This window comes from Trichogramma pretiosum, unplaced genomic scaffold (assembly GCF_000599845.2).
Source record: "Trichogramma pretiosum strain Unisexual culture from Peru unplaced genomic scaffold, Tpre_2.0 scaffold94, whole genome shotgun sequence".
Taxonomy (NCBI): Eukaryota; Metazoa; Arthropoda; class Insecta; order Hymenoptera; family Trichogrammatidae; genus Trichogramma; species Trichogramma pretiosum.
In genome coordinates this window covers 13,830-35,837 of record NW_019641682.1, presented here as the reverse complement: position 1 = coordinate 35,837, position 22,008 = coordinate 13,830, and the positions used below count along the sequence as shown (strand labels likewise).

The following is a 22,008-nucleotide window of genomic DNA, read 5'->3' as shown; positions in this document are numbered from 1 at the left end:
ATTTTTAGAAGTATATTTAATACTTTTCCAAAAAAAAATTAATCAATTCAATAAAAAAAAAATTTTATCTCAAAAGTGAACGATAAAAAAATATAGAAGTATTGTCTGACATTTGTTAATGCATCCTAATAAAAATCTTTAAGTTTTAAACTCATAATCAAAAGTTAAATAACATACGATTTCTAGGTGTATAATTTAAAGATGCAAAATTTCGTAGCTGTTAAGTACTATTCTTAAGCAGCTGCTTCTTCAATTACACTACACTCCTTCAAATTCGAGTCTATTTCACTTTGACTGTTCACTATGTCCTCTGTCTTATTTAAAACTTCTTCAATTTTAACAGCATTAACTATCGCTGTTGCTGTTAATCGAACATCATTTGTAGTTTCTTTATTATCTGAATTTACTACAATTTCAGTTTCTGTAGGGATTTCTTGTATCATTTTAGAAGATGGGTCTTCTTTTTTTTCTTCAGATTCATTTTCGTTTTTCTGGACTAATGATTCTGTGTGATCAATATTTTGCTTGTTATTATATGTTGTATTTTCAATTACAATAGTATCTAATTCCTCTACTGAATCATCTGGTAGATTTAAATTTGCTAATTTTTTTTCAATGATTTCTGACTTATCGTTTTCTTTGATCAAAATACATTCATCTGATTTATCAGTAGGGGTTAGAAGGCCATTTGTATTTTGATTTTCAGGCACAGATTGTTCATCTCCTTTGACGGGAATCTGTTCAGATGTTTCTTCAGCCTTCACCGTTACCAACTCTTTTTTTTCATCCACAGAATTATCAATCTTCTTTTCTTCCATTAAATTTTCTGGTTCGGTCTCTTTGATTACTTCATTTTTTTCTGAACAGTTTGATTTATTTGCATCTTGTTTTTCCTGTTGTTGAATTAATCGTTCTTTATCCAGCATCTGTCGTTCCAATTCTTTCTGTTTGGCTAGCAATTCTTGTTGTTTTCTTTCATTTTCTAAAGCTTGTTGTTGTTGAGCTAGTTGTTCTTGAACCAAACGCTCTTTTTCTTGTAATTGTTGAGCTATATGTTCTTGAGCAAATCGCTCTTTTTCTTGATATTGCGCTAGTTGTTCTGCTTGCTGCTGTTGAATAAGATGCTGCTGATGTTGTTGAAGTTGCTGCTGGACTAATTGTTCTTGTTGCTGTTGTTGTTGCTGCAACTGTTGTTGAACTAAATGATCATGTTTTTGTTGTTGATGTTGATGCTGTTGCTGTTGTTGCTGTTGTTGAAATTGTTGTTGAACCAAATGATCTTGAAGCTGTTGCTCCGGAATTCGAGCGTGAGAACGAACATTGAGAGGTTGTTGATTTTCTGGTGGCGGTAAGATTGGAATAGCAGCTTTTGGCCTCCTTAATGGAACTGGTTGTTGTTGTTGCTGCTGTTGTTGAGCCGGGCTATAGTAAGTGCAACCTTGGGGTTGGTAAAGACCCACTTCTTGAGGAGGTGGTCCAGCCTGTTAAAAATTAAATTAAAAATTAATTTGAATTTAATAACAAGACCAAAAGGTCAAACTCATTTAAAAGAAAAATTGAATATAGACAATGAATTTTTATAAATATTGACTATTATAAATAATTTTTAGAGCTATATATTTTCATAAAATTTTAATAACAATATTGATAGTAATAACATACCTGAACTGGCGCAGGATTGAAGCCTTGGTAGTTAGGTTGAAATATTGGACCACTTGGACCAGCTACATAATTAATGATATTTGGAGGAGCTGTTTGCGGCGCAATGTATTGAGGCTGGGGCACCAAGAATGGTGGTGGCGCATGGGATCCGTAAGCTGGTGGTTGAGCACCAGGTATAGGAATCACAGCTTGACCACCCATAGCAACAGTTGTTGGAGGTACTTGACTCACTTGAGGAACTTGTGGCACTTGTTGAACAGGTGCTGGTTGTTCATATGGATTTGGAGCATATGCAGGAACTGAAAATAGATATAAATTTGTTATAATACAACTCAATATTCTCCATATAAGATACTTATTTTATAGCAATAAAGAAACATTCCTTCAAAGTTTACATTTTCATCAAGCTACTAAAACAATTTGTATTAAGAGAACATTAAAATTTTATCAAGTACAGAATAAAAAAAATTTTTTATATTTTTTAAAATCTGAAAAAATTTGTAATGAAAAATTATAATAATTTTGATTATTGCACATGCACACACAATTACTATAGTTACACCAATTAAATGTAAGAAAAAGAAAATGAATGACATGAATAGTGTTATATTAGTTACTCTGTTAGACATTAAAGAAAGAAATTCATTTTCAAAAGACATGCGGTTAAAACACATTCCAAAATACTCATTAAATTCAAACTTGTCTGTATCATACCTGGTGTATCTATTACTGTTCTTGAACTTCCAGCTAATAAATACATGTGGATGTAAAATATTTGTTAGTTTTCTTTTTTCATTTTTGCAAGTGCTTAGAAAAAATCAGAATGTTAATGCTCTAAATGTTAATTAAATATTCGAATTGCGTTAAATGGAGTAAAACCGTTTATGTATAACAGTCAATTAATTAGTTGCAATTTTAATAAAGAATTTGGTATTAGTTTCAAAGCTAATTGTGTAAAAAAAAATTATTACTATACCTTGAGGAGGTTGATAATAAGTGTGAGGTGGTGGAGGAGGTGGTTGGTAGCTTGCTGGAGCAGGAGGACCCTCAGAAATTGGCCTTTGACGCAAACTTGAATAACGTTTTGGCCTGTTTGTAGAAACATCTTGTTGCTGTGGTGCTGGTTGTGACTGAGAAATTTGTTGCTGAGGAGGGGCCTGAGGAGGTGGTGGCTGTTGATGAGGTTGAGGGTGTTGCGCAACTGTAGATGGTATTTGTTGACTAGATGGTTGTGAATAGTAAAGTTCTGCAAATAAAATTGTATATAAATTTAAGTTTAAATTAAAAGTAAAATCCAAAAATTTTAATAAGTAAAAAAATGCAGCCTTACTTGTTTGCCTAGTATTATTTTGATGAAATGATGGCCCATCATCAGAAGTAGTATTAGGTTTCATATCACTACTAGCTGGTGGTCCAGGCCTTTTATACTTTGTTTCTACTCTACCCATATTGGAATTGGATTTGAATCCTCTACCACGGCTTCTGTTCAACGGTGAGTTATTCAATTCAGTTGATTCAGGGAATCTTTTTTTATCTCTAACCACAGCATTCACTGATGCATCAGTTTCTTCAGGCAATTTGACTTTAGAATCTTTAACATAAACAGGCATTTTATCTTTTTTCCCAACATGATTTCGTTCATTGAGAGCTTTGTTTTCACTATTTGTAAACTGCCTTGTTTTTGATTTTTGATTTTCATTGGCAGGTAGCGGTGGGAAATTTTGTGGTGCTGGTTTATGTTGCTGAACTTTGTTCTTATTACTATACCAAGCTTGAGTAATAACAGGCTGCTCTGTCTTATTTTCTACTGAATCATTGTCTTTCGGTGTCAAAGATGGAAACTCTTCACCAGACTTTGATCTACGAGGGGTCATTTTTTGGACAGGCACAGTTCCTGCAACTTTTCCATAAGCATCTTCATCCTCCCAGTTTCTGGTATATTTATTAGGTCCACGACCATAACGGCGTCTCCTTCTGGCTCGGGGAGGTCCCTCTTCATTCCTAATATCATATCCATAAATAGCTATGAGTTCAGCGTGAGATTTTGGGGCTTGCTCTTCATCATTATATCGATCATGATTCCAACGATCTTCTTTTTCTTTCCATACTTTTTTCTCTTTAGTTTCTCTTTCGACAGGAGCTTCTTTATCCTCTTGCTCGCCTGATTCTTCACCAGTTCTTATATCGTGTTCATAAAAAGTACCTCTTTTTGGAATATATTGTGGATTACGTCTATCTTCATCATCGTCTAATTTTTTTTGAGATTTATCTTCTTCCTGGCCATCGCCACTTTCCCTTTGGTTTTTATCCTGTGAATCAGTGTCTGAATTACTGTCGGCTGTGTTGAAGTCAGACTCATGACCATCTTTTCCCTATACGAAAAAATTGAGCATTAATTTTTTTCAAAAATGGCTAAGCTTAGAATGATATTTTACTTATTTTAAACGATGTTTAGCAACAACACTGCGAAAAAGCTTATTGTACAAACAAAATATAAATTTGAATATAAACTTTAGACCGTAATAAAAATAAATCTCTCACAATTGAAAATACTATCAAAGAGTAGCAGTTTATTACACAAGAAACTGAATAAATTGAATAAAAATCAGAACTTGAGTTGACACTGAGCTACGAGCATAGATGTATTTTTCAGTCATAAGAAAATAAATGTGGCCTCTGATAAACCATTAATGCAAACAAAGTCATGGAATTCACATATTAATCAAGTTAAAATCTCTTAATGCTGCATGAATGAATGTTTATCGAATGATTACCATCGTACACACACTCGCACGTTCGAGGTTAGAATCAGATTTCGAAGGGTTCTCGTAGCTTTGAAAAGTTGCTTACAAAGTTGAGAAAGAAACATGAAGCGTCCTACCTGTGTTTTCGTGACACTCAACTCCTCGTCCGAGACGTCGTCCTCGTCGCGGTGATGTTTTTCCGACATCGTTGACGATTCTTCTTCTCGATGTGCGATCACTGTTTTGTTAACGTCAGAGACGACGATTATTATCCACTGCTAAACTGCGGCACGAATACTATACGAGATTTCGTATATAAGCAGTCGTTATACACACGTTAAATTGATGCACCTCGGTATTGTACGTAGGTGTATACTATATAAAGTACAAGATTATCTCTGGCTCTATTACAGAACTGATGCCTGCAACTCTTGCAATGAAGATGCTTTTCTGAAGTGAAGTCTTGCGGCTCGCACACGAGGCGAGACTGCGCACGAGATCACTACAGAATGCTCCTATTCTCTCTACGTTGACTATTCTTTATTGTGGAGTTGTGGTGGCTGGCGCTATTGGTTCACGAAGTTAAAGAACAGACGACAGGCAGTCACTGCTCCAACAACAATCAAAATCTTTTGATATAGCCACCTAAAGTATGAATTTCCAAAATTGTCGAGGTTCGACGCATAGCGCCAAGTGGAACCTACATACGTTGATGACACATATATTTTCTGATGTTGCATAATTATTTTATACAAAAAAATATAATTTTTTTAAATTGGAGTTTCCATTACCTGAATCTTAAAAAGTCAGCTATAATCAAACGAACGTGTATGATGAATCCCACAAAAAACATATTTATTCGAACGATGCTATATACTTTCGGAAAGTTTTTCCCCCGCACGAGTGTCCGGAAAACCATATATTTTGCCAAACACGTGTTCCTCGAGTAACTCCGAACGACGATATTAAAAGGAGGACGCGATGCAGAAATTCTGCCGATCGATGACTATTTTAAGAAAACAAGTGCCATCGGTCCAACGCGAGCCACGAGTCAAGACACCGGGTCGTTCCCCCCCACCTCGTGCTAAACGTAGCCGATATTATAAGTTCTTGAATAACAAATATCCCCGCGTGTCTCGAATCGGTATATAAAACCGCGACGTAGAATCGATGAAAATTCTAAAAACAATGCACGATTTTTTAAGCACTCCTCGCGCAAATTCTCGTTGAAAGATCAAGAGTTGAAAGGTCGATTTACGTAAGTCGGATAAATAATTGCATAAACAATTCTGTACAAATATGCAATAGAAAAAATTTTCAAGACATTTCATTTATAATGCGGAAAATTAAGCACGTCGGGAACGATGATTCTTATCGTGACTCGAAATATATGCATACGTTCTACGTATTATAATACGTTAAACCTGACGCATCGTTTCGCAAACACCGATCAATCCACTAGAATCTAAGCACGTGGAAATTAGAATCGAGGGACCGTCACGGAACACCGGCGTCCTGACCGCCGCTGATGCCTGACACATATACAATACACAGGCGTACTCTACTCGTGTATGTCAATTGTCAATACAAAGACCGATTCCAGAGCGCTCCCCACTTCTTCGGGCTCAACGCAACGTATACGAAGTAGAAAAGGACATCTTCGACTTGCTCATGCTATCTTTTCTGCTCAGCCCGACAACGACGACGACGACGACAAATGTCACCACCGCGAATGTCGCCGCTGCCAATGCGTTGTTTTGATTTTTGAACGAGCTGCTGGTGCGCGAACACGGCAGTTGTGAATGAACAGTTCATAAGCCCACAACAACAGTGTGCCGAGCAATCATGAATCGTTGCTTTTACATCTCCGCGGCGACGACGCTTCTGCTGCTGCTGGTCGTCGGCCGTTTATCGCCGACCGCTCTCGCGTTCGACGCCAAGGCCTTCGACGACACGATTCTCTTTAAGCTCGACTGGCCGGGAAAAACTGCGCCCGATTTAACGGTAACCATACTGATGGCAAATTGAACTGCGTTGTTTTGATTCGAAATTGATGTATGCCGTGAAGGTTAAACCTGTACCGAAGGCTTATTTTGAATCCTTTCCATCGCTGTGTCAGAATTCAAATCAATAGATACGATTTCGTAACATTTTTTGCAAATTTCAATGATTCTTGCGTACTTACCAACATCTTATATGTTCTCTGCCTCGTTGAAAATATTGCTCTGATTCTTGCAGGATTCTCAGACCAATGCGGAACCTTACACAATAACGACAGTTAATAATGAGCAGTATCAATGTTATATTCCACAAGTCAAAGGGGAAGGAGATGTTTCAGAAGATAAAGAATATGTGGGACCTAATCCAATTGAATATCTATCCTTATTATTGTTTAATCAAAACACATGCTCTTATAGTGTAAGTGCATCAGCTTTTTGAGATTCTACACGTTAACTTTGAGATGACATAATTTTTGGTAATTAAATTGCAGCTGGAATCTTATTGGACCTATGAACTTTGCCATGGAAATTATGTAAAGCAATATCATGAAGAGCGAGATGGAAAAAAAATTAAAATCCAAAAGTACGATCTTGGAAAAATTGACCAGGCGCAAATTAAGAAGTTATCCGCTAAATATGATGAGCTTGCTAAGAATCCAAATAGAAAGGCTGAAATTCCTGTTAAAAAAATTGATGGTATCAATATGCCATACGTAGAAATAGAAATGACAGATGGCACTATGTGCGATTTGAATGATAAGCCAAGATCCATCAAAGTTTTATATGTCTGTTATCAACATGGAAAACAAGAAATTTATTCCATTAAGGAAACAGCTACTTGTGAATACGAAACCATCGTTCTCACACCACTACTGTGTGGTCATCCAGATTATAGAGCGCACGATAGTGGAGAAAATACAATCAATTGCAGACCTAAGGACAATGCCCCTAAGAAACCCAGATCATTAATGGCATTGGAAGCTGAAAGTTCAAAATTGAGAAACAAAAAATATACGGTAAAAATTTATTAACCTTTCTTTACTACATGCGTTATACTCACTCTTTAATTTTTTTTTTCTCTTGCCCAAGCAATGAATTTACTCATGTTGTACTTGAAAGAGCTTTACATACTAATTATGAACTAAAAATTGAAGTAAATTTTAATTTACACGGATGTTAAATTAAACTTAAAACATATTATTTTCTTATATAAACTTCCTTATGCTAATTTGAATTATCTTTAGGATGAGAAGCCCCAAAAAGTCTATGCCATTATACATGTAGATAAGGATGGTCAGGTTAGAATGATTTATTTAATTTTCATAATTTTGGGGAAAGTACTTTACTAACAATTGTTCATTTCATCATTATATATGCTAATTGTTGTATAGCTATAGTGTCATCTCATGATAAATTAATATAAACTGTGTTAATCATAAATTCTTATCTATAAAACTTTTTACCCTAACAAATTTAATAATATTTCCATGCTATAGGTGTTTTTGGAATCTTTTTTTCATAACATATTTATTTTATGTTCATACATTTTTCTGTACTCTAAAGCTTCATTTATTTACATACAATAAAAATACAAAATTAATGCTTTGAAAAACGTTCATGATTCATGAATTATGTATTTCATAAATTCATAAATTCATAAATTCATAAATTCATAAATTATGTATTTCAATATTTTTTTATTGAAAATTTTTATTAATTTACAGGATGGTCAACCACAAGTGCGTGTAGAGATTCATCCATTAGATACAGCTTCAAAACATTACAACCTTGATACTTCTCTAAATCCTCTTTTGGAGCAAGGAAATATCATTGCCAAAAGTGGTACAATTGAAAACTTTCTTAGTGGAAAAAATTGTCTGAATGGGGTATGCTACTAATTTTTTTCAAGTATTAAAGACATCATTGTACTTCATTAAATTTACTGAGAAAACTTTTTTTGTCCAGGGGAATGGATGGTGGAAGTATGAATTTTGTTATGGTCGTTCTGTCAGACAGTACCACATTGAATCAACTGGGTCTAAAGTTGTTGTTAATCTTGGCCTATTTGATAAAGAAAAGCATATAGAATGGATTAACGCCAATCCAAATAAAAAACCAAAACCACTTGCGCAGAGAAAAGAATTATCCCATTTCTATGGCTCTGGTACTACATGTGATAAAACTGGAAAACCTCGTCAAACCGAGGTAGATTATTTAAATCTTCAAATTAATACCAATGATGAATCAATACTCAAAAATTTTGATTACATTTTTTCAGGTAAAATTCAAGTGTGTAACCAATCCTGCGGGAAGCCAATCTAGTGTCTCATTATACTTATTAGAACCAAATACATGTGAATACGTATTGGGCGTTGAATCGCCGCTGATCTGCGATATCTTGACTCATGCCGATGATTCGTACGGGCTTATCAGTGATAAAATTTTGATGAGCTTTCAGGATTTCAAAGCAACAAATGCACACGCGGACAGCGACGAGCGAATAGCCAATGAAGACGAGTGAATTGACGATAATGAACTTACGAGAGAAACATGAACTGAACTGTTAAAGAAATTATGATTCAATTTGTGATAGCAGTGTGCAAGTGTAATATAATTCTTTCACGAAACTTTACAAAGATTCCTAATCTTGTCTATAATATATTGTATAGAAAAATTTATTTTAAAATTATTATGAAAGGTTTTAGTGACCAAAGGAAAGTAAATAGAAAAAAATAGCGTAATGATTTATAATCCAATTCGATAGCGAAATATTATTTCAACTCTCAACATTTATATAATTTTACATACAGTATTTGAATTACACATTTGTAAATTGAACCTCGATAACACTCTCTGGGTTGACATTCTTTTAACCGATATTCAGTCCGATGCCGATGCTCATGTCTTTTTTGCCGTGATCCAAGACGGCGCACAGCAGCAGAGTTGACTCGGCGATGGGTTGGAGCTGTTTCTCGAAGACGGCGCCGATCTTCCAGTCGCTGTCGACGAACGCCCGGAACACGAGGTCGGCGCGCGGCAGCACGACCTTGTAGAACACCGTGCCCTTGGCCTCGGGCTTCACGAAATTGACCTTGAGCTCGGAGCCGAGCAGCAGCTGCGGACCGGCGATCTGATGGAAGCAGAGCCGCGCCCCGGCCTCACCCAGCGTCGCCGAGATCGTCAAGAAGCCCGTGCTGTACCTGAGCGCGCCGGCTATGTTGGTCTGCTGCGCCCCGGCGACGTTCGAGTTCCTGTTGTAGGCGATTTCGGCGCCGAGGGCGATCCTCGACGTGACGGCCTGCAGGTACTGCAGCAACAGCACGCCCTCGCGCCTCAGCAGGCACGGATCCACCAGGGTGGCCGACAGAGTGGCGTCGTTGGCGCGATACTCCGCGGTGGCCTTGAGATCTCTGTACTTGTTGTTTCTCGTCACCTGCGTGGACAGCTTGACCCGAAATCGGCAGCCCAGCGTGTGCACGAAGTTCGCCCTGAGCGTGCCGCGCGGAGTTATGTCGCCGTAGAGCATCGGGTAGCGCTCGCGATTCACTCGCTTCGTGCCCAGGTAAGACGCGGCGAACTTGTAGCCGTCCTCCTCGTCCTCGATGAAGCTCTTCAGGGAGCACGGCTCGGGCCGCATGCTGATCGTGTGATTGACCGAGAAGTGATTGCTCAGAGACTTGTTGATCCTGAGCCGGATCCCGTCGAAGGTGTTCGGCTTGAGCTCGTCGAGCTTGCTGTGAACGGCCTCGAACAGGCCGGGATTACCGGGCGTGACGCCCTCGGGACACACCACGCAGCCTGGAGGATAATTTCTGTACTCGATCGGGCCGGATCTTTGGGTTTTTGAGAGCAAAGACCCCATATCTTTCCGGTGGTACTGTTACTTTGGCAATTTGTTTGTTTTTTCTTTTTCGGTAAAGGTAAATTCATACGCAACAGTTTTATTCGTGACACAATACAATTGTTGAATTGTGGTTATAGTAAAAAAACCTGTCAAAATATGTGCGACTTGACAGTTGATTGAACTTTGTCGCAAATGATTGTATCCGAATCATCGTCTATATATTAAATGCGAAATTTAATTTTATATTGCTAAAGCTTTTTGACCACCCTTGATCTTTTTCGATAATTTGACACATTTCTAAAATTATTTTCCATAAGAATGTTAATGCAGTAAATCGCCCGAATTAATTTACATTCGGTAGACGTTACGACGCCGCAGCGTAAACGCAAATAAGAAAGTTCGCGCAGCAAGTGGTTTCGTAGCGAAAAAAAAAATTAAATATTCGATAGTTGTAGGCGATTTTGTGCTCGTGAAAAATATCCACAAAATTATAGAAAACTGAAGAACCTACGAGAAAACGTCGATTTGGGGATTCGAAGAGAGTCGACTTGAATTTAAGCGTGAAATCGATCCTTGAATCAGCGATCGCGGGAGGATCGACTCTCCGATCTTCGTGACATTTTTCGTAAAGGAAGATATTGAGCTTTTTCTCGGTGGATTTTACAAATGACATACATGGAAATATTTACAAAGGTATAATACATTTTTTGAGTTTTTAATCCGAACCAAGTACAAAGACGAGCCCGACGTTGACAATGATGGACGAAGGAAAGCCACTGTTGTATCGCACCACTGTACTGGCTAAACTCAATGCAGCATCTGCTTCCTCCGTATAGTTCGTGAACTGATAATTAAAATTTTTAACAAATTTGATGCAAATTACACCGTTGAGTCCGCTACGCTTCATTTATCGCTACGCTTATAGCTTTCATCATCTCGATCGTTAGCGTATAAATTGTTCCAAAACTAAATAAATTTGAAACAACGTTGGTATCATAAAAAAATAAAGGTAAAACCGATACTGCACTCTACACGACTTGGTTCGATATTACGACCCAAAAAGACCGAAAAACGAAATCATGTGAGATACCTGGCCCAAATAAAGTTTGTAACTGAGGCTTGTGCTCTCTGCATCTGTGCCAGTTAATAATGAGAAAATTTTGGCCAGCCATGAGCGTGCCTGAGTCTTCCGTATAACATGAAGCAAACAGGCCAATTGCTGCCGATTCTTCGCGACACGATTATCGAGCAGCTAAAAACCGAAGATGACGATGCAGCTACGAGCCAATACTCGTGATGGTAATCAACATATTTACATTATTTTTTCATTTCTGTTATTCAATGATTCCGACTTTTCATCTTATTCAGATGAAAAATTCTGAAAAAAAATGAAATTCATAAATTTAAATTGCATCAATTTTTTTATTTGGGCGTTTCAACTTTATTTCATGTACCAAAATAAGTACTTAAACGTCTTGGGGCTGCTTATTGATTGATTTGTTTGACGAACATCCCACGATTTATACGGGAAAATACTCATAAAAAAGAAGCAACCTTTTAACACCTTTAACATCCGTTTATCTTCAAAGTTTCCTGAGAAGTTACGTGGAAAGTTTAGTAAAAGATTTGTTGAAAGTTTCATTGAAACTTTTAGGAAGCTTGCCTGAACCTTAATTCCACAGGAGCTTTCCTGAAGTCAATATACTAAAAGTATTAAGGTGGCTCATCAGTAAAACGGGTCGACAACAGATTTTTATGAAACTTTGCAGAAATATTCTTTGTAATGTGCATGATAAGCTGTAGAAATTTCAGCATGGGTTACCGTACTAATTTTTGAGAACGAAGCTATTAAAAATAGCAAATTTAACATGGTCTCTTATGGGAGGCCATCATAATTTCGTACATTTTACGCTTTAACTTTTTTATTAAACAACAGATCTTAACCAAAAACGAATATGTTATTCTTTAAGTCACTACCTTTCGATTGGTATGTTAAAAATTACCGTACTAACTAATGAGTAATTAAACAAAATGTACGTAAAATCATTGATTTCGAATGGTGCGAGCGGTTGCCTGCCTAATGCAAGAAAGAGACAGACAGACGCCTCGCTATACTATTGTTATGATTGCTGACGAGCCACCTTAACAAAAGCAATGTGGGAAGTTTTCTGAAAACTTACAGGGCACTTTCAGGAGGCTTTTGAGAAAGTTTCCAGGAAAAATTCTTGAATGTTTTAGTGAAACTTTCAAAAAGCTTCCTAGATACTTTCGAGAAAAAGTTTTAATTTCATAAATCGTCAACAGCGTATGCACAAATGTATCAAACTCGCAAGTGGGTAACATGAAATTTTTATACTAGTACTAGCTCCTTGACTGATCCACACTTTCGCTGCGTGCTCGCCTTGGCCCTAAAAAATTTTTTAATTTTTTAAAGAATCTGTTTGAGATGTTCCGGAATTTTTGGGACCATCTATCACTTAATTCAAGAGACCCAAATTTGACGTTTTTTTAGGACTTCTTAAAGAGAGTGGAACGGCTATGAATTTTAATACATGATTTTATATCACTTCAGACGCTTTAATTTGCTTTTGATTTACTCAGAATCAGTAATTCTGGTTAAAAACGAATTTGCACAATTGATCGTTCGTCATCTTCTCGACGTTGTTCTCGCGGGCATATGGCTCTTTGAGTGCGTGCCGAAGAAAACATCCCCGGGACACTTTTTCAGCAAGTATTTGGGTACAAAAATCGTTGTACCTCTCGAGCACACCATCAGCGATAAGTTTAGACGATGCAACCGACCCTTCTCGGTCCATAGAAATTGTGATCTCTAGCAGCGTGTTCATGCTGTAGCTCAGCCAACTCACCTTTCAAGTCCTCAATTGCCTCGTGCATGTTCATGCTTTCCTCATTTTCAACCTCTCTGTCACTATGATCTACATCATCTTTCTCTCCTTCTTCCTCCCTTTCTTCTTCTGCCTCTTCGTCTTCTTCGACGACATCAATTTTTCTTTTTTTTTTTACTCTGTCTTACTATTTTTTTCTTCTGTTCTTCAATATTTTTTTCTCTTTCTTTCAATTCTTTCTCTATTTCAGACATTCTGGCCACAATCTCTGCTTATCTTGCTTTAATTTTCGGCTTTTTAAAGTATTCAAGTTCAGCTGCATTTCTCGCAGCTCCTACTCCAAAAACATGAATCCAATTTGGCAGTCGTTCCGGTAGCTGGAAAGCTAAATAACTGTCGGCGCAAAATAAAACTGATAAGTTATTATTGTTTGTTTAAGTGAGCTACAAAGAATTGCTATAGTTCTGTCAAAACGAAAAACAGGTTCACAGCACCTGATAATTTAAAGTAAACCGTCTCGCATTGTATGTTCCTTATCGTTATTCAATCACATATCAAAAATATGAACATAAAAAAAAAGAATCGGGCCGATCGCATAAGCCCAGACGATAGAAAATTTTACCTTGTAATGAGAGAATGACAGTTGTTGGCGAGCTCGATTATTTGCTTCAAGGTGCACAATTTCGTGGCCATTTTGTTATAAACGACTGTGATATTTCTCCACTCAATTAAGGGGGGAAAGGTACCTTAAACCTACATTTATGAAAAATTTATTAATTATGAAGAAAAAAATTTTTTTTGGAATACACAGAGGAAACTCTGTTTTCTTCACTCTTTTTTCAAAGTTTTTCTCTGTGGAATATGAAAATTGAGGTCCCAGTCACCATAGAACCCTCCTCGATGAAGCAAGCCCACAGTCCTGACAGGTACCCCTGTGCCGTAGGATCCAGCTAGAACCGATGATTCAATCATGGTCCTTGGGGTCTCATTTTGATCATTAGATGTGTGGTTACAAACGCAAGCACTTTCAGATTTTTTAATTAGTTATACACAATTTGCCAGCCACATATGCACATTTATTCATTAATACTATATAATAAAATACAATTATGCTAGGGATGTAGCCTGAAAAAAGTGCAAATTTTGTCCAATACCTTTGAAAGTGCTTGCGTTTGTAGCCATTCACATGTAGAACAACCCCTGAAAGTTTCAGCTCAATTGCTCAAACGGTTCTCATTAAAAGTTACGGCATGCAAGCAATTTTGAGATTAAACGTAACTGCCCAAGAGTTGAAAAAAACCAAAATACATCAATATATGTCATAATGATACTCTCATGTCACTGAGGCTGCTTAAAACTTTTTGGACGATAAAGAACAGTAATTCAATTTGAATTTTCAACATATTGGACCCACAAGGACAATGTTTAATTATCCCAGACAGCCACACAAAGCCAAATGCGCCAATTTCATTACTACATTTTATAAGTTGTACTAAAATATTAGTATACGCTAATATGGGTTTTATGTGGAAACTGGTAACTAAGTTGATTATGTCCAAATCAACTTTTCACACAAATATACACAATCTCACATTAGAACTTGAACCCAGTCTTCTACCTATTCACTAACATTCATAAAACATTTATCACTAGATACTTGGAAATAAATCACTACAAGTTGATCAATTATCACTAATCTTGTTCATCACATGCAACATACAATAATATATATGATACAGTCATATACACATACATAAAGTACAGTGACATACATATACACTGATGTATATATGTCAATTTACATATGTACTTCTGTATTTCTTGAATTAGAACTGCTAAAAATGTCACATTTTTATAACAAGCTATTGAAACTTCTTCATAGCTTTATTATGAAACACTATGTTGAGTTGCAAAGATATAATTGCACTCTACATATACTTTTTTCACTTTAAAAAAAATGTAATTTTTAGCCATTGGAAAATCAAGAAGCAGTCAGCAGACTGTTGTTGACATTTGATCAGGGCTCGTGCACGAAACAGAGAGAGACAGAAGATATGCCGAAACCCACGTGCTGCGAGTGGTGGCGTTACTGTACACCTATAGCTGTGTAAACAAACAAATTTCTGCTGGATGTACTCTAACCAAAGAATAAAACGAGTATCAATAGATGGCGCTACGGACTTATGAAAGTCTCGAGATTCATGACAGATTGGCCACGATATATCTTTGAGTCGTTTCATTCATTTTTTCTAAATAATCGTAAAAGTATCGGTACTAAATAACCTGTACATCACGGTACAGTTAACATTTTAAAATTCCGATCACGGCACTGGAAAGCCGAGGAAAAATCCTATCAAAAAAGTCAATGAAAAAAAATTTTTTTTTTTTATATTTTAGGTGCCTTTCCCCCCTTAAGATTTTTAAACAACGCGATCCTCTCATACCAGTAAAAAATTGAATACTTTTCATAATATTCAGCAGAACTTGATTTACATTCACAATAAAATTTTAATTACACATGTCAAAATGGATAGAATCAATACCTCGAAACTGTACAATTTTTGTTTCTTGATTTTAATAATAACTTACATCTCGCACTGATCTAGTCCATAAAAGGAACCATTTTTATATACGAATGATTCTCGATTGTCAATCTCCTTGACGCTGAACTTTGATTCGATTTTTAGTTTTTTTTTTTAATTACCTGAAAATTTCGCAATCTTAGTCGAATAGCTCATATAAATATTATCAACAGTTTTGCGATTTGATTTACTCGCTGAGCTGACAATATTTCGAAATACCCTCGTCGAGGATGAAGTTATCTGGTTCCGCGAGTTTTTTCGACTTTGAAGCTCGTGATAGCAGTTATATTTCAGTTTCTGGTGCTGCATTTAATGTCGCAACATATTTCCTTACATTATTCAGATAAATAAATTTAAAAAATTGAATTGATCAATTTACATTGCATCAATTTACTTTTTTTCAACAAGATTTATCCAGGAACATAGTGTGTACTCACAAAAAGAAACAAACTTTTAATACTATTAACATCCATATATCAATTATTTATTAAGTCGCTTGACATTAGATATTTAATGTCTATACAGTTAAGAATAATAAAACTACTCTTATCATCCCTGACGCGAGATAAATCTTATTCGTTAAAAATTAACATTAAAATTCAATGCTCCTCCAACTTTGCCTGTGACTCGCTATTGATCTCGGAAGCTATCTGCGTGAACAGCGATTCCCAGCTCCAAACCTCGTCCGACTCTTTCACTAAATTTTCCGGATAGAGCTTTTCCGTCAACAGGCTCAAATCGACGTTGTCGAAAACGTTGAGCAAGTGACTTTTCACCAATTCCGTGTCCAATTCTTTGTATGCCGCGGCCGTCTTGTTCGATCCAACGCTGTAATGGCGAGAAAACGATTTGAAAATCATGGATCGACGCTATAGTTTTTGTCAAAAGTAAAAATTATAGATGATCACTCACGGAGGAGCGTCCGAAATATCCAATGTGCCGGTGTCCTCGATTATTTCATCCAAATCGGGTATGACAGGAATATCTGTAGCAATTGATTTTTTTTTAGACTTCTATACACGAAGCAATTAAAAAATATGCAAAGATTAAAATGTCTTACCGTATTCATTCACATTTGAATTATTCGTAGCTCGATATCTGTAAAAAAAGCGCACTCGATTAAAAAATCCTGAAAGCTGCTCAATCTTAAATACTCACTGTTGAAAAGAAGAATTGTTCTTGACTCTGAAGCAGAAAAGAATAAATTTTTGTCAGAATATTTCCTCAAAAGTGCGATATGCCGATTTCAATCAAATATCTCTTACGTTTTGGCGCTCTTGAGCTCGTCTCCCCAGCCGGTTTTTCTAGCCCTCGGCGGTGCCACGGGCGCGTTGTTGTTGGTGGCTGGCTTTGCCGAGGATTTTCCCGAGGTCAAGGGGGGACTGTCTGAATTATCGAATTGGTCGCTGTCGTTGTTCTTTTCCTCGTGATGGGCGCGTCGACCGAGTCTCGGTATTAACTGCAAAATTCAGAGAAAATTTTCAGTCTACCAATGTGGTAAAATTATTTTCCTTACGATCAATTGCAATTTGGGACTTGATTGAAGTGAATTGCAGAGAAATAAAAATAGAAAAATCGCTACCAATTCATTGGAAAAAAGCTTCTTAAAAAAAAATTATCGTTCTTATTTTATTTACATACAGCCCTGTGAAAAAACCAAAATTTTCAAAAGATCATAAACAATTTTTTTTAAATAATCGATGAATCCTTATGTTTTAGATTTAAAAATTAAAGCTTGGCTTCTCATATTTCAAAATCACTGCTCAAAATGTTACAAGCCTATCACAATCCTTTAAAAAATCAAGAAAAAAAACATGAAAAATCGTTTGAAATATTAATCAGATCTAGATAAAACTTTTTCCGGCTTTATCCTTAACATAATCGACAATAAATGCAATTTGTTTCAGTAGGATTTGTTTTTACTGTTTTCACGAAAAGTCAAAGATTCTGTCTAGTTTACGAATGTGCAGTCGAAATATACCAGACATAATAATTGACAAAAGTCAATGTTGTACTCAGAGCTTCCTGAAGCAATATTTTCTAGAAGCTGTCGTATACAGAGAAAGGATCCGAAAGCTAAAAGATTTGTAGAGAGAGAGAGAAAGAGAGAGAGAGACAAATCGTTTGAATAACCACTGAAGCGGGTGAACAATACATAAACAAAAGAAGAAGGAAAGGATGCCTTTCGATCACTCAAATGCTCGTGTAAAAAGGAGCTCGTCGTTATTATTATATTCATACGATCGAAAACAATACGTTCCTACCTTAAAAAATGAATTCTCGTTGCGAAAATTCATCATCTCGAGCGGGGCAAATCAGAGCACGATGTACTTCGATATTATAAAAAAAAATAATAATAAACGAACACTTCACGATAAATTTTCACGTCTAACTCGGGCCTTGGGGTCCGAGTGCAGCATCAGCAGCAGCAGCAGCAACAACAACGACAACGACACGCGTTCCATTCATACTTCTATTATTATATCGTAACACATCAACGGGCAAACTGTATGCACACGACGCCGGTACAAGCAATATAGAATCGGATGCGGTCTGTATATACGTGCTCGGCTCGCAATATCGCGTTGCACACTGACGACGATACAATCGCGTCGGCTTGATTCTGCGCCGAGCAGTCACTCTCGCAAGTTCATGGAACCTCGCGCACACAAGGATACTCGTCTGTAAACGTATATATACACATTTGCACACCGGACCTCCCTCTCTCTCTCTCTCTTTCTCATTCTCTTTTCCTCTCCCGACTCGAGTCTCGCTCTTCCATGCGAATCGGCGGCTTGCTGCCCCGCAGTTTTGTTTCCGCACGCACACGCACACACACTGACAAATGCATGCATGTAATATACAAGTATAACGATGGAACGCACGAGTGCGTATGAGCGCGCGAACCTGTTTCTAGCTCGCTATATTATATACACGAATGCTCTCTCACCTTTTTCGACGAGACGTCCAAATCGTTGGACCAATCCATACTTCCGATTTCGATTTTTTGTTATTATTTTGTTGAGCGCGTCGACACGGATGGCCGATCAGAACGATATGTAAATATTATTATCCGAACAAAAGCAAATCTTGCGCCTCTTTATTGCCGCGAGGTTGCGGAAGAAGAAATCCGGAACGATCCGTTTGTTGTTGCGCTAGACGCAACGCGGTATCCATGACGATGCCGCACGAGTTTTCTGTTATCCACAAGTATACACATCGACATTCTATTTGCAATTGGAGTAAGCGTGCCCTATTCGTAAGAAAAAAAAAAAACATAAAATAATTGACAACAAAGTTCTCGTGCATCGATGCAACTTCGGGATCGACCCTTCTAGTTGCGCATTCGACTGCTCTTCCTGGCCCAGTCATTTTTAAGTTCCAATAAGATGGGGACAAAAGAAAAACGTAACGTAAACGAAACGTCGATTCGTCGCGTCATTTTCGCATCCTCTTATTTCTTCCTTCTTTTTTTTCGCACGTGCGGCCAACGAGTGACAGCGATGATGTTCTGGTCGAGCGATCGCCCCGATCCCCGCCTCGCGCGGGTAATTTTTACTGTGTATACAGCGGGTATACACTCGCATACCGAGTACTCGTTTCTCGATTAAGGCGCGCGCGTATAAACGCAGAAAAGGCTCCCAGTGCCCTTACACATGGGTACGGAAAACAGGTGCACTGTGCGTCAGCTACAATATTATAATACGTACATAAGATTATCTCTCTCTCTCTCTCTCTCGAGACCGCCGAGTGTATTCCGCGCGCATAAATGTAAGTATAGGTCTTTACGTAGACTCTGTGTGTACATCGGGGCGCGCATTTTACTACACAATTCCGAGCTGTGACTTCCTTTTCTCTCTCTCTCTCTCTCTCTCTCTTTATAATTTACTCTGTGTCTAGCTCGTGTAGTACACAACATGCTTTATGCAAGTGTTGCTCTTCACTATTACACCTGTGCAGCTGCACCAGAGCTGTATCTAGAGAGAGAGAGAGAGAGAGACTCAGGCTCGCGCGTAAATTGTATTTCTGGCATATATTTAAAAGTAGCGCAGCACACGATGCGCGGCGCGCCGCGTGATTTTTCACCCCACAACGTTGCGACAGCTGACACCTGTATGCGTCGGTCTTAATTTTCCGCGATTGTTGCGATGCCCAACTCTCGCATTTTCTGCATATATTCTCGTATAATTGTATTTTTTTCTACTCCTTCGGATCTTTTCACGCGATTGTGTTGGTGCGCGCGTCGAGACGCCCTAGAGAGAGAAACGAGGAAATTTAACGCTGCTTGTGTTATCTCTGAATAAGTTATCTATTCTTATTGTTCCTTGGTTTCTCTGTACCATAGAAATAAAATTTAGAAAAACAAAACGAGCTTTTTTGGATACGCTAGACAATTCGTTTAGAAAATTTATGAAGTAAAAGTAAATGATGCTTTCAAAATTAATGTTTTACGATGAGTATTAAACCCATGTGACACGTCGCAATGAAAATCTTCAAATGATGATCATTTCAAATCATTTTCGTCATTCGTTTGTAATGCAAAAAATAAAGAGCATTATCACGAATATTTTCGCGAATACCAATTAATTATCAATATTAATTTTGATATATCGAGGATATCAATTATTAAACTTGTGCCTGTTGGATCGAAGACCGAAACGAAAATTTTAGCTTGACTCCATGCAGCAATTAATAGCCTGGCCGAATAAATTAACCCATTAACGCGCAAAAGTGCAATTTTGTGCACGAATTTTCCGTTGTAAAAAAATTATAGATAAAGTTAAAATATTTTCTTGAAAATCCATACCCAGGGGTTTTTGGGTATGCTCTTTCAGTATCCGGTGTTATTTTTGCGAAAAATAAAAATTATCATCGTTTATTTTTCCATTAAAAACAAAAAACGTGATTTTTTAACTCAAAATTTTTTTTCAAAGTCGATTTTCTACCTTGCCTTGCCTTCGGAGGGTTCCCATAACACCAAAAATCGTGCACTTTTTCTCTGAACCTTCAAAAAAATGCGCTGCCGCGATTTTTATCTTGCCCCTATATTTCTAAAATGGGAAATTTATACCGAGCAGCGGTATAAAAATTCACTCATTTTTTACTCAGAACCTATTTTACATGCGCTAAATATGAACTCAAAAGTACAATTTGGAGTGTAAAAACTTATTTGAAATCGTTTAGAGAATACGTGTGAATTTTTTCAGAATTTTTCAGACCACTTTGAAAATTTTGCAAAATACTACCATTTCCCGGCCTGTCGAAAAAATCCAAAATGTTCCAAAAAAAATCTGAAAAAATTTTGAAAAAATTATTAAAAAATTCTAAAAAAAATCACATGTATTCTTTGAACATATTTGAACACTTTTCATTGTATGACTTTACTAATTATGTTCTTAAAATAATAACAATTTAATTTTTTTACTTGAAAATGAAGAACTTAACGAAAAAGTGTTATACGTTATAAAAGTCTTAGAATATTTCAAAGAACATTTCTGAATTTTTTGAGATTTTTTTGGATCATTTTTTGTATTTTTGATTTCCGACCATTTTCAAAAATCCAAAAATTTCCCCAGAAATTTCTGAAAAATTTCAGGGATTTTTTTTGAACAATTCTAAGAACTTTTTCTCAGTAAAGTTTTTTTCCTAGATGCTTGGTTAGCATATAAAAAAATTGGCCAAGTTTGTACGTGGTTTTTTTTTTACGAGGCGCCATTTTGTTGTACACAATGTTAAATTTCGATATTGTAACTAATGGACTTTTATACCTATACCCCATGGGCGCAAAAAATATGTGTTAGACCCACGGATCAAGTCTATTTTGATTCGAAAATTTAGGTCAAATCAAAATTTTTTTCAAAAAAATCGTATTTTTTGTTGTTTAATTGTTCATAACTTTTGCTCCTCAACTTTGACAATTCTGACACCGGATTCGAAAAGTTCATGAAATTTCACGTTAGAAATGACTATTTAAACATTTTTCAGGTATTTTTTTCACAGAGTTTATAGCACCGGAAAAAATGTGGGAAATTTCGTCCGTTTGGCCCGAAACGGGTTAAAAAATACCAAATTATCAATTACATCATTTTTATTATACGTTCGTAATGAAGATCAAAAGTTGTGAGGTCAAGGTTAGACATATAAAAAAAGCCCAGCATATTGATTTTTAACTCGTGTATTTGAGAAGCGATAGTCGTAAATGATTGATCGTAAGCTTACTGAACAGACTGACTTATAGAACTATGTCTCTATGTTTCGATTGCGAGTTTACGCCAATCCAGTTTCGGCCAAGCCATCTTGTGTCCAAAAAGCCACTTTTTTGTACCAACA

At 36.8% G+C, this 22,008-nt stretch overlaps 4 protein-coding genes across 6 annotated transcripts; 1 reads left to right on the top strand and 3 right to left on the bottom strand.

Annotated features, from left to right (window-relative positions):
• Nucleotides 1–23: 23 nt before the first annotated feature.
• LOC106654339 (alpha-protein kinase 1-like) lies at nt 24–5,747 on the bottom strand. 2 transcript variants are annotated; one of them, XM_014374152.2, is made up of 7 exons: nt 5,198–5,747; nt 4,544–5,106; nt 2,993–4,034; nt 2,639–2,908; nt 2,377–2,409; nt 1,663–1,961; nt 24–1,481 (listed from the first exon to the last, which is right to left on the bottom strand). In XM_014374152.2, the coding sequence occupies exons 2-7, from the start codon at nt 4,610–4,612 to the stop codon at nt 234–236; spliced, it is 2,961 nt and encodes a 986-aa protein (XP_014229638.1). In that variant the 5' UTR covers nt 4,613–5,106; nt 5,198–5,747; the 3' UTR covers nt 24–233. The 2 variants fall into 2 exon arrangements, with proteins under 2 accessions (XP_014229638.1, XP_014229639.1); XM_014374153.2 differs by lacking the exon at nt 2,377–2,409 and having other exon boundaries at nt 25–1,481; nt 5,198–5,742.
• A 362-nt stretch (nt 5,748–6,109) lies between these two features.
• Nucleotides 6,110–9,162, top strand: LOC106654340 (endoplasmic reticulum lectin 1). Its single transcript, XM_014374154.2, has 7 exons — nt 6,110–6,410; nt 6,645–6,824; nt 6,898–7,422; nt 7,651–7,704; nt 8,131–8,292; nt 8,372–8,611; nt 8,685–9,162. The coding sequence occupies exons 1-7, from the start codon at nt 6,252–6,254 to the stop codon at nt 8,925–8,927; spliced, it is 1,563 nt and encodes a 520-aa protein (XP_014229640.1). The 5' UTR covers nt 6,110–6,251; the 3' UTR covers nt 8,928–9,162.
• A 90-nt stretch (nt 9,163–9,252) lies between these two features.
• Nucleotides 9,253–10,487, bottom strand: LOC106654341 (mitochondrial import receptor subunit TOM40 homolog 2-like). The gene has a single exon (XM_023461059.1). It carries the CDS (start codon nt 10,266–10,268, stop codon nt 9,276–9,278), a length of 993 nt encoding a protein of 330 aa, XP_023316827.1. The 5' UTR covers nt 10,269–10,487; the 3' UTR covers nt 9,253–9,275.
• A 5,720-nt stretch (nt 10,488–16,207) lies between these two features.
• LOC106654282 (intraflagellar transport protein 43 homolog) lies at nt 16,208–18,783 on the bottom strand. 2 transcript variants are annotated; one of them, XM_014374076.2, is made up of 6 exons: nt 18,629–18,783; nt 16,944–17,137; nt 16,837–16,863; nt 16,739–16,776; nt 16,591–16,663; nt 16,208–16,506 (listed from the first exon to the last, which is right to left on the bottom strand). In XM_014374076.2, exons 1-6 carry the CDS (start codon nt 18,665–18,667, stop codon nt 16,278–16,280), a joined length of 600 nt encoding a protein of 199 aa, XP_014229562.1. In that variant the 5' UTR covers nt 18,668–18,783; the 3' UTR covers nt 16,208–16,277. The 2 variants fall into 2 exon arrangements, with proteins under 2 accessions (XP_014229562.1, XP_023316833.1); XM_023461065.1 differs by lacking the exon at nt 18,629–18,783 and adding an exon at nt 17,943–18,316 and having other exon boundaries at nt 16,213–16,506.
• Between the last annotated feature and the right edge of the window lie 3,225 nt (nt 18,784–22,008).

What these genes read in the sequence shown, in the direction of transcription:
- LOC106654339 (XM_014374152.2), bottom strand. Translation starts at nt 4,612, where the DNA reads ATGTCGGAAAAACATCACCGCGACGAGGACGACGTCTCGGACGAGGAG. An exon ending in TGAGTGTCACGAAAACACAG is followed by an intron (nt 4,035 to 4,543) that starts GTAGGACGCTTC and finishes TTTTTCGTATAG; the next exon opens with GGAAAAGATGGTCATGAGTC. An exon ending in AAATAATACTAGGCAAACAA is followed by an intron (nt 2,909 to 2,992) that starts GTAAGGCTGCAT and finishes TTTTATTTGCAG; the next exon opens with AACTTTACTATTCACAACCA.
- LOC106654340 (XM_014374154.2), top strand. Translation starts at nt 6,252, where the DNA reads ATGAATCGTTGCTTTTACATCTCCGCGGCGACGACGCTTCTGCTGCTG. An exon ending in AAACTGCGCCCGATTTAACG is followed by an intron (nt 6,411 to 6,644) that starts GTAACCATACTG and finishes TGATTCTTGCAG; the next exon opens with GATTCTCAGACCAATGCGGA. An exon ending in TGAGAAACAAAAAATATACG is followed by an intron (nt 7,423 to 7,650) that starts GTAAAAATTTAT and finishes AATTATCTTTAG; the next exon opens with GATGAGAAGCCCCAAAAAGT.
- LOC106654341 (XM_023461059.1), bottom strand. Translation starts at nt 10,268, where the DNA reads ATGGGGTCTTTGCTCTCAAAAACCCAAAGATCCGGCCCGATCGAGTAC.
- LOC106654282 (XM_014374076.2), bottom strand. Translation starts at nt 18,667, where the DNA reads ATGGATTGGTCCAACGATTTGGACGTCTCGTCGAAAAAG. An exon ending in AACAATTCTTCTTTTCAACA is followed by an intron (nt 16,777 to 16,836) that starts GTGAGTATTTAA and finishes CTTTTTTTACAG; the next exon opens with ATATCGAGCTACGAATAATT. An exon ending in TTCAAATGTGAATGAATACG is followed by an intron (nt 16,664 to 16,738) that starts GTAAGACATTTT and finishes CAATTGCTACAG; the next exon opens with ATATTCCTGTCATACCCGAT.